This window comes from Callionymus lyra, chromosome 5, assembly GCF_982586985.1.
Source record: "Callionymus lyra chromosome 5, fCalLyr1.hap1.1, whole genome shotgun sequence".
NCBI classification, from domain to species: domain Eukaryota; kingdom Metazoa; phylum Chordata; class Actinopteri; order Syngnathiformes; family Callionymidae; genus Callionymus; species Callionymus lyra.
The window spans coordinates 23,039,116-23,056,151 of NC_141822.1; the positions used below are offsets into that span (position 1 = coordinate 23,039,116).

The 17,036-nt window shown below is 38.3% G+C and overlaps 1 protein-coding gene across 3 annotated transcripts in view; it reads right to left on the reverse strand.

Annotated features, from left to right (window-relative positions):
* zranb3 (zinc finger, RAN-binding domain containing 3) overlaps positions 1-17,036 on the reverse strand; it is a 78,695-nt gene that overhangs the window by 9,919 nt on the left and 51,740 nt on the right. For all 3 annotated transcript variants that reach the window (XM_087791478.1, XM_087791479.1, XM_087791477.1), the window contains exons 16-18: positions 13,098-13,202; positions 8,984-9,126; positions 1,767-1,907 (exon numbers count right to left, since the gene is read on the reverse strand). In XM_087791478.1, the coding sequence (XP_087647604.1) occupies positions 1,767-1,907; positions 8,984-9,126; positions 13,098-13,202 (389 nt within the window). The remainder of the gene's footprint in view (positions 1-1,766; positions 1,908-8,983; positions 9,127-13,097; positions 13,203-17,036) is intronic.

A 17,036-nucleotide genomic window follows, 5' to 3' on the forward strand; every position in this document is an offset into this window, starting at 1 on the left:
AGATGAGAGACCAAATAAATATGAAGCCCCATACTTCTATTTCAAATATATTTTGGATTGGAAATTGGTATACACAGCGAGCTGGTGAGCATGTTGGCAGCTCTCCGTCGCAGCATGAGGCTACTCTGAGAGCTGGTTCTTCAAACCCCAGAAATCACCCAACATGCGCTCAGCAAACAACACACAGCCTGCAAATGTTTGCCACCCTGGTTCATCCCTCATGCTTTCTGCCCAGAAAAAAAAGTCATGGAGGAGGACGAGAGCTCTGAATGGTTTTAAGAGTAGAAATATATTTATTCTACCAATATACAAGCATTGACTTGATGATTTAACACAGTCAGTACATTTATTATTGCTCCAACTGAAATAAAAGTTAGTAAGTTAAATTTGAAGTCTGTCTCCAGCCAAATCTTAACAAATATACACACACTTGCATACACATCCTAGTCAATACATTTACATATATGAACATGTGCAAGTTGCTGGTATTTTCTGGAGGTTTCCATGGCAACTACCTCTGGTGATGATGGGGCTATTGCATCTCATTTTATTGTGGTCTATATTTACTATACCTACAATGAGTTCCGGCGTCCTGCATGCTGATCTCGGTCTCAGTGGAGACAAGTGAAGGCAGAGAAAAGAGGCCAGATGAGCGGACATTGATGGCTAATTATATTTTATGAGAAGAAAGCTACAGGGATCAATATATTCCCTCCACCACAGAACTTATGTGATGGTTTCTTGTGAGCTCTGGACTTTGTTGCTTATAGCCATTTAAATCAACAAATAATTTGAAATGTGTTAAACTCTAATAGGCTCAATTGAACAGTTAGAGTATTTACGATGAATGACATTTCAAATGCGGAAAAAGTCACTTCGGGTGACACACAAGTGATGGCCAACAGCTTCTGTTGTGTGCTTGTTGTGTGCTTGAAATGATAAAAATCTCCATTAAAACATGGTTAACCAGAAGATGACCATTAATAAATGACAGCTGTGCAAGTTAGCATAGCTGTTAAATGCAGCAGAGGTACTAGAGTTTTGAATCACAACACAGGGGACACGATACCATGTATTGGCAAGTATTGAAATACTATAGGAACAAGAATAGTTACTAATAAGTACTTGATTCTGGTGTTACAGAATTAACATACCACATGACTTGAAAAAGTGTTTACTGCTTTCATTTGTTTTGAAACAAGCACCAACATGTCCAAACATCAACTTTAAAAGCTTCTGGAGTCAACTGTATCCTCTTGTCCTCAGTCAACGCTTGGATCTTACAGGATTTCATTATTCCTTAATCTGCAGAGGATGTAATGACTTCTGCCAGAAATTGCAAATTAAAAATGAAACAAATTCCTTGAATATTTGCATGTAAATTGTAAATAAAATTAATGATTTGATTTTATATACTATTTATTGAAATATAAACCTTAAAAGAACTATGATAAAAAACAGGATAAGGTTTTGAAGCAAAAACCAAATAAACATTTTGAAAAAATAGTGATACTGTGCTGTTGAATATGGAATATGTTTTAAGTGCATCGTAAATCCCTATAACATAAAACGACTGATCAAGAAAGAGCTTGTAGCCAAAAAGTATCAAATTAAATAAAAAGTAAAACTATAATATTGGAAGAAAATCACACAATAGGTGGGAATTAGCGACATGGTGGAGGTCTGCTCTCTCGGAGTGCTCTTCTAGTTTTAATACTTGTTTTTCCAAGTAACTACAATACTTGTGATTGACTGTGAAGATGTACCTTTCTGCTGCAGGAGGATTGAGTGAAGAGACCGACCTCCTCTTAGAGAAGAAGTTTTCTTTGGTGACGAGCCGGACGCTGCCTCCCTCCTGCTGCACTTTGTTCAGGGACTCCTGAGCCACCTCGTCTCGAGTGAGATACCTGCGAGAATAAATCGCATGAAATGATTGTTGATGTTACATAACGGCGGATTGACAAAGAGCTGTGACACAGAAACATCCACAAACACTCGGTGGACGGCGGAGGCACCAGGTGAAACAGGAACTCTAATGTTGTTCCAGCATTTCCATGCACTCGTCAGACCTGCTGTAAATCCTGGGACTCACCCACACAAATGTAACACAGCAGCGCCCACACAAGCTCAGCGGCGTCTGAATATTCCTCCATTTCTTCCTTTCATATCTGATTTCCGTTTCTGTGCGCGTCGATTCAGTTTGTCCTCCCGCTATGTACACACACGCACTCTTTCTCTCATCACTGCAACGGCAATCTAATCTCTCCGCTGGGATTGTCAACCTTCTAATCTAATCCATCCACCCCGACACAAGTGTTTACGGCTCTTGTAATACAGGTGCTTGGGTTTGCAGGAAGAAAAATTGCACATAACACCGCATGTCAATCTTGGCCAGATCAAATTGACCCCAGAATGTCAGAGTCAACAGGAAATGCCGGGAAAATACCTGATATGTTTGTTTCTGAGAAAACAATTTACACGCCGACACAGATTTCTATACGATATGTGCGATTCTGCAGAAATAATATGAGATTTAATTTATTATTGTGTGTCGCTCCTAAAGTTATATCCACTGCTTACTGAAGCATGTTTTTCCCTTACTTGTCTTTGGTTTATACAAAAGCTGACAAAACTATTGATTGTTTATGAATGTTGACTTTAATATCTGGAACTTTAACTCCTCACTTCACCTGACAATTCCAATTGAAATATAGTCGACTTAATCTCATGATTTTATACACTATTTGTTTGTACAGTATAATGTTTTTTTGAAGATGAAGAACATAAGCAAAAGGGCAGCACAATTATGGCGAAAACAATAATCATGATTATTAAATTTGATATTTTATTCAAGTACATTATTCAAAATCACGATTAACGTGATTTTAAATAAATAAATATGTAATTTTCTGCATTAAAACAAAATGAAATGTAAACAACTTTAAGCGCAAAATACACATATGAAATTAAATGATATACAATTTAAATATACTTTTTTTTTCTTCCGGACATTCACCCCTTTCAGGACCCTTCTACAGCGTCACTCTGACACTTATTTCAGGCAATTTAAAGCGTAAAACATGTGGTGCCCCCTAGTGTTTGGTTTACTTGTAGGACTGAATAGAATTCCCTGTAGAAATCATGATGGATAAGGGTTTTTTAATTATGAAAGCAAAAATGATTAAAAAAAGATTAATAATACAATTGATTGAAACTATTTTTTAATGTATAATCAATATTTTTTATGAGATCAGACCTTAGTTGAGGAAATGAATTGATCACAGTTTCGTCTTTTATAAGTTTCAAATATGTTCTTGAGGAGAGTGTCAATCACTGCCAAATTTGCTCCATCAGTCTAAAAAATACACACACTATTCTTCAAGTAGAAGAGTGAAACTGATGCTCACTTGTCAGTGTGTGCGTATACGAGTCCCCGCGGGTGTGCACTTGCATCTCTATACATTCCCACCACCTCCATCTGGCCCAAGAACATTCTTTGGAGCGGGAAGGAAAGGAGGTAAAAGGAGAGGCAGGAAAAAAAAAAAAAAAGCGTAGGCAACAGATGAAAGAAGAGAAGTTTGTGTGGAAGCAGAGAGCATATGAGGAAGAAGGTAAGTCTCCATCAAACACCAGAGCTTTCTTTGCTTCAAACAGTCCCAGCACTGAGGCTGGATGAAGAGAGAAACTAAACTGGAGTCCAACTGAGCTCCTGGGAGCGGAGGTGTGTGTTTGCATGTTGCTGTGCAGCTCCAGCATGTGATTGGAAACTTTTGTTACCAATCACATCCCAAAACAAGACATCGTGTGCGTATGTGTCTCATTCTAATGTCTTATAGACTCCCAAACCGCTCAACAAATACGTCCGGAAAGGTCAGGTGGAGAACATTGGGAGGAGAGAAAAAGGAAAAGTGGAGATGCCAAATAAGTGTAGATGGCAGTTGATAAGAGTAGATAATCAATAAGGTGAATGGTTAAGTACATGAAGAGTCACTGTAAAGAGAGCTTAAGGAGGAGGAGGGGGATGACTTGGTGTGACACCACCTGATGATAAAAGGAAAAAGACAGGGGGGTATATGGACATTTTGTTCGGGTCAAGTTTTAACAAGATTAAACATCATTGAAGTGATTCTGGTTACAATGTCAGGTCAGAGAATTACAGGTCACTCCTGAGTGTGACACTTCCTCACACTGAAGACAAGTGTGAGAGAGAACCAACTCAGAAAAAAAGAAGATGAACAGAAGGAGATGGTCTTTAAAGGGAAAACGTTTTTAAAAAAAAAAAAAACTCTCATGACTCACATGTTTCAAATGTTGTTCCTCTCCAAGAAAGACAAGTTGTTCCTCATCATGACCATGTTTTGAACTTTTTACTTTATAAAGTTCACTCCTGTCTGAAATCTCGGCAAACGAGAGGTTACGAGAGCGAGGTCCATTATGATGTAATAATGAGCCTCGTTCCTTCTCCAGCCAGCTGTTATCCTGCCCCGCTTAGTTTATACAACAAGTCCCTTGGAGCTGGAGACTACCATTTTTATTGACGCTGTGTAGCTAAATCAGATCACAGCAAAGTGGGTGTGGTTATGGTAAACAAGATTTATTCTCCAAACAAAACTAAGCGTTTTGAGGTGGGCGGAGATTTAGCACATTTACTAACGTAAATATATCAATGAAGAGAGTTTTGTACAAACAGACACATACTGATGATACAATAGAGGTCCAAGATCTATTTAAGACACACTTAAATCAACATTAGTTGACCTTTAAGAAGGAATAAGAGTTAATGTCTTATTTTAAGTAAAATATTGAATCAATGATGAGTTACATTCACCTGACAAGTCCAGAAAATTGTCACAGTTTAAGATATAAAGAAAGAAATTGAGCCTGAATAACTTCATGTTAAAAATAATAACCAATAACATAAGAACGTTTTCCAAATTAAGGTTCTTAAGAATGTCAAAAAACTGTATTTTCTAAACCAATTGGTGAATTTGTTTTACTGCTCACATGCAATCCAGGTGTCATTTTTGTCTTTCAATATCTTGAATATATATATATATATATTCATTGTAAATTAATGTGACTCCAATAAAACTGATAAGAGCGTTCTTACTTAAAACCAAACCTAAATACTTGCTGAACCCAAACTACCAGACACAAAGCAAAAACATCCAAGAGTGAAGGACAGTCATTTTTTTGAAAATAATGACAAAAAAACAACAACTTTGTAGAGTTAAGTGTGTATTTGTCAAAGGTTCAAACACCACAACAGTAGCTTCTAAAGTGAGCTCAGGTGGAAGCAGAACATGGAGGTCCACTCGAGGAGTGCAACGTCTTCTGGAATATGTGGCATATTTCTCCGGTGGATTGAAGATGTTTATCAGTCAATTTTCAAGTCAGTCCGAGATGAAGTCACTTTCCAGAAATGCATGAGATTGAAGTGCTTTGATGTACATGCTGATGCCGGCACATGAGAGAGGAGGACGCACCGGCGCCGACTGACTCCACACTTGCAGTGATTTAAGCAGTTGCTTGATGCACAGCTGCAGGCGTGTGATTGCAGTCCTGCTGACAGGGAACCTGCAGACCTGCCACACACTGACGCCCGGGCTTCTGGTGTGCGACAGCGCCGGGGTCGGACCTTGCTCAGGTGTGTGCAATCAAACTAACAAGCTGCCTCGCCGGCGTGGTCAGGACGGCGGCGCGTTTGATTGATCGCTGCTTTCCACGAGAGGCCTGCGTGAGACGCGAGCGCTGCTGTCACACTTCCTTCACTGTCAGGTGTCTGTGAAGGAACGAGCGGACAGATGTTGTTTCTTTTTTTTTTTTTTCGTGTACGTGTGCGTTCTGTTTGTCGTCCTTCTCATGTACAGCGAGCATCAATTTGTGAAAATCTCAAAGTATGTGCTTAGAGCTGCCGTTGACAATGAGAGTCAATTACTGAATATTTAAACTATTTTCTTCCTCACCCCTGACATGTGTTTACATATAACAAAACAAGGAGGTAGATACAGTTATGGACGCTGGCCTCTTTCCATCCAGAAATATCCTCTAACCAAGGGGGGGGTCAATTAAATCACACAAGGGGCCAAATATTATAAAAGTTAAGTTTTCAGGCTCACAAATGTTTTGTATATTTACCAACATTTTCTTCAACAAAAAGCATTGGCATTCTAATTATCCTTTTCATATATTCCTTTCTTTTGTTTGGATTAAACTAAGTTCATTTGAGCCAACCGCCCACCAGTATGACACTTGTTCTTCTCACTAAAACGTAAAAAAAAGGTTAATTAAAGTCATTGGTAAAGGGTTTGGACTTGTAAACAAGTGAATAAAATATCTCATTGAATTAAGAAAGTATGATTAAATGGTGGCTTTGATCTTTGTCATTATCCAAGTTACATTGGAGATATTATTAATTGTTATACTGTATATCTAAGGTAAACGAAAATATAATCATCATCAGGAATAAATGAAGTGTAGTTCTAGTTCATCTGGTGCAGTTTGATGACTGTCCTTCATCTCTTTTATAATATGGTGTATTAAGGGTGATCAGACGTCAAGACATATTTTTTAAAAGAAAACCTCTAAATCAAGGCAGTTGTCTGGATTAAAAGAATGATTTTATGTATGACTCATAAATATTGCATGACTCAAATATTCATGAGTCATGCAAGGTCATTAATCCTGTTGTAGTACCGTCCAAGAGCCGTGTGTATTCACTTCTTCATTTCCATGTTGTAGATCAGCCTCGCTTCTTTCATGAGAATCTCTCACTGAGCAGCTGCTTTAATGGCCGACGGTAACAACACCCGTGTGTGGAGCAGAGATACTTCTCTTCTCCCGCTGCTGTCAGTCTCTACAACACTTGTGTTGTCCCTGAATCGTGTGTTGACATTCGTGTATTCTTGTGTATGTTGTACACTACTTACCACAAGTATTATAAGTCTTTTTTTTAACCTTTACCATTTTATCTTGTCATGTCTCATGACCAGGCTTGTATGAATCTTGGGCGTCCTTACAATTACCATTAGAACATTGAGGTCATGAAAGAAGATGCATCTTTTAAAAATAATATGACAAAGCGTACAATGGTTCATTCCTTCAGCTAACTTGCGTAATAATTGTATTTGGCTTTGTGCCCAATAGTTTACTGAGACTTGAAGGTTATGACCCTCATTTTTGGATTCATTAATGAGGAAATATATGATTTATAAAACATATTTGGTAACACAGGTCTTGTGTATAAAACATTATGATCACATTCATGAGATATTATTAAGTGTTTATAAGTTTATATAGAAGATGTTATGATCGTTTTAGTCACGTATGGTAACTAAATATATTAAGTTTAAATAGAATAGATCTTATAAGAGGTGGATGTTAAGAGTGTTACGTAAACACTGTGTTGTATTAATATGTAATTAAAAAATACATTATATCAATCTCTGAAAATATGTTGAAATAAACCGAATACAATATTCCGCCTCTTTTTTTTGGAATAACATTGTAATTACACTAGACATTTAACCTATTTTACTTAAGTTCTTAACATCCACCACTTATAACACTTCGTAATAAGTTGACATAACGTCATCTATAAAGCTTTATAATTTCTTATGAATCTGTATTGCATTACAAACCTGTAAGTGTTACCATTTTTTTGTCTTTAAAAGTCAACTGATTTTTTCCTTGATAAGAGACCAAACTGAAACATTGTCCTGCTACTCATGACATCAACCAACATTATAAAATCAAATCTAACTGAAAATATACGATCTTAAGTTCGTTAGTGAACTGCATTTTTAAAATAAAGATAATACGCTCGTGTTAATGGTCGGTAAAGGAGGAAACATGACGCCTCCATATAGAATCTTCTGAGTTGATTGACAGCCACACTCTGCGAGAGGGATAAACAAGATATGCAAATCTGACAGAGCTGTAATGTATCTTCACTGCATAGATTTGTTCGGTGAATATCTTTACTAGACGTGCTAGAGTCGCAATGATTTCGGTGCATTAAAGCTCAGATTCAAAAAAGTTAAGTCAACATTTACAATAAGGGATGTCTTGCTGTCGGAAGAACGCAAAGCAGATTAAAACCCGCTCAACACTTCTAGAATCACGGTTTGATCACCAGCAGCACATTATATCTGCGCTGGTTGAAAAGTGAGCGTCTCAGGGCGAGGAAGGGGATCGCTCCTCCGGGCCCGGGCTCCAGCTTGATTGGTTCTGATGAGTGAATATATCAAACAGGTATCAAATCAGGCCGGGCCAATTGCCTCCTACTCACACCTTGATTAGGTTCATGCACAGAAACATGTTCCCTGGTTGTGTTCCTCTGACACACACACACACACACACACACACCTACATACACGGAGACACACACTCTTTAATTGGCGAAACTCTCCCTTGCTTTTATCCACTGCAGCTGTAATTAGTGTGTCAGCAACAATGCTTGTTTGTCAGGAATAAGACACTCACTCACACAGAGTACTCATCCCATCCACCCTCACACTTTAGCTGACATCTTTCCATACACCCACTCACACTCACGCACACACACACACACTCAACTGCTTCTTCCTTCCTAGACGCCTGCGGCAGTTAATATTAACAAATCTGCTTGCGTTTCCTGTGAAATCTCACACTTGGTCTATTGCTTTCTCACATAATGTTGGAAACTAATTTATTTTGCCATTTGCAGTTACGTATATGCTGTTGTGTTCCACTTATGTACTACACTCTTGGAGTTCTTACTCTCCCTCTGAAAGAGCAGCAGAGGTCGAACAGACGAATGTGGAGTTTCACATTTGAGGGTCGTCTTTAAACCGAAAGATTTCAGTTGCTACGGTGAAGAGAAGTTATGTTTAAATCTTGAAAAATGGACCAACACCACTCGTCATGATAGAATAAAACTTTTTTAAAAGTCAAAAAAGTTGCTTCATTTCTTCAAGAACACACTTCCTGCTAGAGCGCTGACCTCTTGGTGCTGGTGTGAGGGCGTTGGGCGGAGGCCAGCTGCTGCAAGCCAAGAGTCGGGCTGTGGAAAAGGAGTCCGCTGCGTCGGAGCAGCTTCTGCTTCATGGCTGCCAGGCTGCTCCACTCCTGGACGAAGCGCAGAACCTGCAGAGAGATGTGACAATATCACTTCATATTCAATTCCAGTTCAACCTGTAACGGTTGGAGAATCCATCTTCAAAACAATTGATGGTTTAGGTTAGAACGGAAAAGCGATAGAAAAAAAAAAGCTTTTCTTCAACAGTATAAATCAACCTTGAGAGAGAGAAGACGTATGTTTCCAGCAAACCAAATACCTCTAATAGCTTATTTATCTACATAAAAGCTTGAAAGGGGCCTTTTGTTGTATAAAGGAATGGCCTCTCGTTCTCAAAAGCAAAACAAAAACCCACATTATTTGTTTGAAGATCCATTTGTGTTAGAGAAACCATTTCAAAAGCTATCAAAGGGCACCTCTGCTTTGTTGAAGGTTCAGCTTCAGATCACAATTGTTCTAAAAGAGATGGCAAATGTTATCAAGGAACATCAATTATATTGAAAACTGGGAGACAAAAGAGAAAAAGTGATTTTAGAGAAAATGGAAAAGAAACGTAATCCCTTCTGCTTGATAATCATGAATAAACCAAAAATAAACAGTTATGTAAGAAAACAGATTTAATGAAACTGCTGCCAATATGAATCATTTCATAGTAATGTGTAAGTCAACTAAAATAATTTATTTAAAATGTTATATCAAGTGTGGCCCAGGCTTTGCATCATATTATAAGTACACATTAGGGTCAATATACAAGCACCATATAGAGACAGAGAGTTGGGGTAATAATTTAGAGCCAAAGCAAAAGGCAGCAAACAACCCGCTCAGGGACCGATGATGACAGAAACCAGGAATTCATACATTTTGCTGAACGTAGCTTATAATTGAGATTCATCAGGATCACTCAACGGCACAAAAGCACCGATCGATATCACCTGGATATTCTTCCTTAAATGAAAACAACTGCTTCAAATTCCACCTAGAAACCCGCCTTTCCAGGAGATCTGACAAACGGGAGATTTAAATTAAACATAGTTGCAGTTTGATGAGGTCATCGCAGGTCAAACACAAGTCGAGAAAAGCAGGCGAGCATGAGTAGGATGGTGCTTTCAACTTACAGTTCTGCCAAAGGTCGCTTGGGTTAATAAGTGAGGATTGCAGACGGTGTGGGAGGAAGCAGGAGATCGCACATTCATCCGTATGCTGTAGGGTGTCAATCACACCCTTCACTGTCGTGATACCAGTCAACTGAAAATAAACATAGACACCGCTCCGGCTAAAGTTCTGCGTCCGGATTTATCTTTTTTAATTAAACCATTTAGTAAAAATGTGTCTGAAAAGTTCTTGTTTGATAAGTAGTTAGGGAGGCCAATGAATTACAACGTATCAGATGAGGTTAGGACAGCGACTTTGACCTGATGGCTTCACATAGATCTTTTTCTTGAAATGGGCAGCAGCCCACGCTAAACTGTGGGCCTGGTATCGACTCTGATGGACAATTGAAAAGCAACAGGGCGTAATTGATGGGTCAGAGGACGGATGCAGCTCACGCCCTTCCTTTTACAAACCCACATAAACAATGTGACAGGTGGGAGGTCTGTCACACGCTCAGTTACTGCCCTGGCAGATTGCAGGATTTAATATTAGCTGGTCGGGTGTCGGGGAGTTGGAGGCGATGATCTGTCTCCTTTAATGACCGTCATAAAAAGGTACTTTTTCTTTCGCCGGTCGCCCGCCTTTGGTACGACGGAGGATGGCCAAACGCGTATCCGCCTCTCTTCTTTCCAGCTCCCTCCATCATCCCCACCTCTTCCTGCCTGTCTCGCTCCGGGCCTCGCAGAGGTGGAAGTGGGTGTCCACATTCCATCCATCTGTCAGACTGCCGATGGTGTGGAGCTGCACTTCCTCTTCATGATCAGTGGTCACAACATAGTGGCAAGCATATCAGTCAGAGCTGACAGCGCCTCACCGCCGAAAGTATCATCTTTACCTGCTGAACAAGGCACTTTACCAAACACAGTGTTGGCTCTGTCAGAAAGCTAATCATCCAGACAAAAACCTCAATTTTCTGCCTGATTGAGATCCTGGTTAGATTCAGGGTGGTCTGGCACATCTGTTGGTTTCTCCAACTTCAAGTTTTACAGCTTGAGTGGCAAAAACACAAATGTTATAACGTTGTTAATAAGCGTTCACTAGCCACTAGTGTTTTTTTTTTAGCTGGTGTAGTACTACTGAGCAGTATCACCGTCTGCCACATGACTTTGAGACACACCCCAAATAGCCTTATAACTAACTTTTAGACTCATTTAACAACTTAACCAACACTTTACAAGAGGGGTCACCAACCTAAAGTTACTCAAAGGGCTAACAAACTATACTAACAATACTAACAAAGACTACATGTTTATTCCATCACATTATTGGTTGTTGACAAAAATGAAGAATGATTTCACCAAAAAAGAATAAATCAAAAGATAATTTTCATTTCAAACAAGGCAGCAGGATCAACTCATGGTCCTTTCTGGGGCTTGTGTGGAGCACATTGATAACCCCTGCTGTGAAACTTTTTAACCTGCAACCCTGGTGTTAGTACCATCTCGATCCACCCCAACTATTTTGGTCCAGACAGGTCTTACGAGATGACGTTACTTGTCAGAAATGCGAAAGCTTTTTCATGAGTGAGCGAAATTTAAACTGAAATGGTGGAGGGTCCTTTAACCATCGTGGTGTCCGTGAAGGTTCTCAGTCAACCAAATATGTTTTTGGTATCCCTTGTGTTGTCTCTGTTATGACATTCCGTTGGAGGAAAGGTCACGTATGATGTCAGACCAGGAAATGACTAATGTGATGTCATGACATAGAAAGTGGATTGAAATAGAAGGGCGATCCAAGGGTACCTGAGGGTTCCACTCTGTGAAAGCAGCCGATGCATTTGGGAAATTTTTGTACCGCTACCAATGCATTCTTGGAAATCTCCAATTCTCAGCTCCCAGAAACCGTTTCTCTGAAGGATGATCTAAAATTGGATCTGCAGTCATTATAGTGAGACGCACGTAAATTCATGAGCAGAATGAATTGCCGGCGTTTGGGGAGTCCTACTGCAGATTTACTGGCGACCATTTCAATTTCCTTGATTGGATAAATCCAAATCATCACTGAAGGGTTAAAGTTTTCTCACCCACTGGAAAAAAAAACTGTTACATTAAAGTTATGAGGTGAAACATAACATGATGTATTCAACCCAACAACAAAAGCATTAGTGCCGAAGTGTCACGATCAGTACAAACAAGCTTAGACAAGTGCAAGGTATGGTTGAGATTGACAGATGTTTATCAGGAGATATCAAGTCCTGGTTAACCTTTTGGCTACAAATTCTTGAAGTCTCATCTTCCACTGCTTATCCAGAGCTGTGGCTACAACAAGGAACTTTCCTTTTGCCGGTCTGCCTCGTCCAACTCTTGCTGTGGGTCCACAAGATGTTCCCAGGTCAGCTAAGATATTAATTAAAGACCAATTATAACAACGCGTCCTCAAAGAATCCTGATCCATCCAAATAGAATTCATGTTCTGCCCTCTTCAGTAAACTAAAGTCGGTACAAGAGGTTTTACAGAAAACAATGGGAAGCTAAATGCAGCAAAAGCAAAGAAAACCTACCAGTGTTAGCTTTTTATCATCAACATTATTTTAGTGATCTACCCATGTAAGGTCATTACATTTCTTTGTAATGCTTAAATGTTTGATTGATTGTCGACCTATTTTGTTCGACAGAATGATGACAAATGATAGTGGATCTGCATCACTGATATCTTCATCCCATTGAATTGCTTTGAACTGAATTTCATTGTAAAGCTTCAAAGTCAAACTTCGCTTTAAGGCGCAATAATGACACATTAAGGAGGTACAATAAGGCGTGCACTGATCCCTTGACTTGAAAAAATGTTTCCACAAGTTTCCACCCACACACACACACGTGATGAACACAGAAGCTGGTGTGAGACACACACACACACACACACACACAGCCTAGCGGGAAGAGCAGACCTGTATTTGATTTTCCTTCCGCCGACTGAAGGCCTCCGGCAGGTCGTCCCAGTTGCAGAGTTTGATGTCCAGAGGGACGAAGTTCAAGTTCAACGGCGTATCGTCCTAACAGATGAGGAGACAGACATGAAGAGACAGCCTTGAGCGAGATGATTTGTTACAAGGGTGTTACCGTTCCTGAGATGAGAGACGAAAGCAGAAATCTTTCTTTATGAGTGATACAAACATGGTGGAAAAAGATTTCTAATGCGTTTGAAAAGGATTGATTTCTTTCTCACTTGGTTGACTGATAAATATTTTAGGTTTGAAACACAAACATTTAGATTAAAACAGTTTTTTTTGTGCGTTTGATCAGCTATTTACCTTAATTATTTTTTTTGTTTTTTACTTCTACAGTGCTTGTGTAGAAGTGTGTTAGAGTGTGTAAATAGAGAAGAAACATATTAATTTCTTTCACTTGCTCTGCAACAAAATTAAATTCCTTCTCGAGCCACATCTAATAAAAAGTAGGTAAATCTGCTGAAGGTCAGGTCTAATATCAGTGGAAAGTCAAAATAGTGGATCAGATGTGCAGAATGGTAGTCTTTCCTCTAAGGAGGAAGAAAGGAAAAATAATTTGGACATCCCTGCTCTGGGGTCCTTCAGATCATTTTACAACATGATCAGCGATGAGGTTTTTATTCCACCTCACTTCTTCTTGCTAATTAATTGTCTTAAGTAATGCTATTGTATTCAGGTTTAATATTTTATTCTATAATGTTTGATGTTGCACAGTGGACCAAAACAAATTCCAGATTAGTAGACCCTCTCCACTAATAACGGCACAATAAAATAATTCCGATTATGAATAAGTAGTAGCACCTAAATATTGTCACTTTCAATGCATGTGGATTCACCTTAGAACCTCTTGAATCCGTCTCTACAATTTTCATTATATTAATATTATTGTAACTATGAAATGCATTCAAGAATGGATATCATACATAACTAAAATACAAATTAACTTTTATTTCAGCAGGTGTGATGAACAAATGGACAATATTGCATGTACAGTTGAAAAACTTGGTTTCCCAAAGTAATTATTTTGTTGATATTGTTCAAATTAATCTTATTTGAAAAAAGTGTAATTACTTCAGATTCTGGGCTTCAGAAATAAACTGTGTCCTAAAGTAAGACCACACTCAAGACGAATGTGCATTTTTCATTTATAAAAGTCTTTATAATAAATTAATAAATCAAGTAAGAATAATTCTCTCTTGCCAGTTGTCCCTTCCACATGGACATTTCAAACACTATTGTTATTTTGGGGACACCTTATACATTCGTCATTGACCTTTTGAGAAAAGAGACCTCCCCTACCACCATTAATACACGTTACTGTGATGTTGCGTGGGGGATCATTCTGGAAATTATAGATCTTAGAACCAAACTACTGGTGGTTGTATGATTCGATCTACATCTACAAAAGTTATCGGTAATCCATTTACTGGCAAGTGTTTGCACTACACAAAAGAAGTTTGCAACATTTGTATCCAGTCTTATCTGACTGACTCGTAATGATGTGTTGAAAAGCCACTTATGAGCATCCTACTCGATCACTGTCAGTTTATCATCCACACGACTGCTAATAATGTACACTGTCTCACAGGAGCTTAAATCTAATTATAAATGAAACATAGCAGCTGCTTTGTCTTCTTGCTAAATAAATGAATAACCAAATTACAGCTGAAAGTGATGAAACTTGAGACACAATTGCGCATCAATTACAGGGTATTGATATGTAGTCCTGAACAACAGATTCAAACGGCACCAACATGTTTGTAATTGAAGTCCTTTCAAATATTGAATGAGTTCACTGTAGTGTAGAAGGAAGTCAATGGTGTGGTGAAAGGGACAATTTGTCAAACGATTATACAAGAAACTCACAACAGATCTGCGTAGTGAGTTTGCCAAGTAATTCTTAATCGAAGGTTCATTTGAGCTTATCCTGATCACTGAGCTACTTGTTAAATAACTTTAAATAATGTCGTTTCATAGTTAAATGCTACTTTTAACAGGTGATTCACATCTTTTTTTTCTTTATTTGCTTTGATGTTTGTTTTGATAGATGTTACTGAATGCTGACCTTATCTTTGTCATTTGATCCATGATGGGTGTCATGTGAACATTGTGAGTTTTTAATGTAATCGTTTTAGTGTAACCAATTGTTTTGTTCCATTATTTATAATGCCAGTTGATTTGAGTAGATGTTATACTTTATTACCCCTAATTATTCACATATGTTTTAGTATTTTTGTTTTTTGCTGTTAAATCTTGACCTTAAATCGTGTTACAATTGTGTCTTGATACTTTAAAGGACATTTAAAGGCATTTTACTCAAAACTAAATCTTCAGGAATAAGGATTACCCTGAGAATGTCATAAAGAGCTTTTTTTTGGTTTTAAAAGTTCCCATTATTCAGCAATCTGCCAGAGCGACAACGCTTCACTTCTCAGACTTTACCTCAACTACAGGTATTTTCATAAATCACTCTTAATGACAGACTCTGCACTTTTTTTCCCTCCAATTACATTCGTAAAAACCGGCCAATTCGCTCTTCATCGGTTGCCATGGCGATTCTTACGGTAACCAAGAAGCTCGTTAGTGTTTTCTTCTCTTTATTCTTCCTTATGCAGACTACTTTGAAGAAAATGCTTACTTTGTGACAGCCTGCATGTATCAGAAATAATGAGTATCATGAGCAGTTTAAAGGGAGCAGAGACACATAAGGATGTACCTCACTCTGATTATATGCAATAATACCTCGGTGACGTTTAGCCGGCCAAATAATTAGAGTTGCAAAAAAGAAGCAGTAAAGCCGAGGACAATATATTACTTATTATGGCTTCATTAGCTGCATCACTTTGACGCCTGAGCAGTCGCTCGCCCCCAGTATTAGCTTCACTCAGCAGACAACATTGTGACAAAGACATCTAACAAGTAAGCAGGAATTTTGCAACAAGAGCCACTTGAGCATTGGCAGAGTTCGGGTTGAAGTCGGAAAGTTAATATTTGACAGTTGAAGGAAGTGGATTGGGAGTCATAGATCAAGGATGTTTTCTGCCTAGTCTGCGTCCTCAAGGCATGGCAGCATGGATATGAAAAATAGAGAGAAAGTCCTGCTGCAACTTTGTCCGATTGTGAAAACTAAGCGATATTTTCCTGATTAACAATTCAATGAGTCCATCAATAATTTCATAATAGTAATATATAATATAATGCATAATGAGATCGATATCAAAAGACTGGGTTAATGTATTCAAAATATATTGTGTTAGCATTTCACACTATGGCAGCAGACCAAGACCTTGACCTGGAATACTATTTGTCTGAAAATGCATAATTTAGATCGATACGGAGCAGCTGAATTGATTTAAGGGGGCAGACACACATTTTCACATTATCAGTGTTTACAGAATAGATCTTTCTATTGGCCACTAAATAGACAGAGATAGATGGATCCCATTGTTATTGTTCTTTATATCCCGACATTATTAATGCTTAAATTACAATACATACATTGAAAAAAACAAACACTTGTTATGATGTGGAGTGTCCGCAGGGTAAGACATTATGGAGCACATCTGAAAGTTTTCTGTTTTTTAAATGTCAAAACTCTATTTTGTCCATATATCCATCCATCCATCTATTTATAAATATCTCTATAATGTCTTATCTATAACTCTATCTCCCAAAGAAATCCGGCATTGTGTTTACAACACTGGCAATAAAAGTGTATACATACCATCTATCCATCCATCTATCTATTTATAATTATCTCTTTTTATATATATATATAACTCTATCTCCCAAAAAAATCATGCATTGTGTTTACAACACTAGCAATAAAAGGTTAATACATACCATCTATCCATCTATATAAATAGGGAGAGAAGGAGA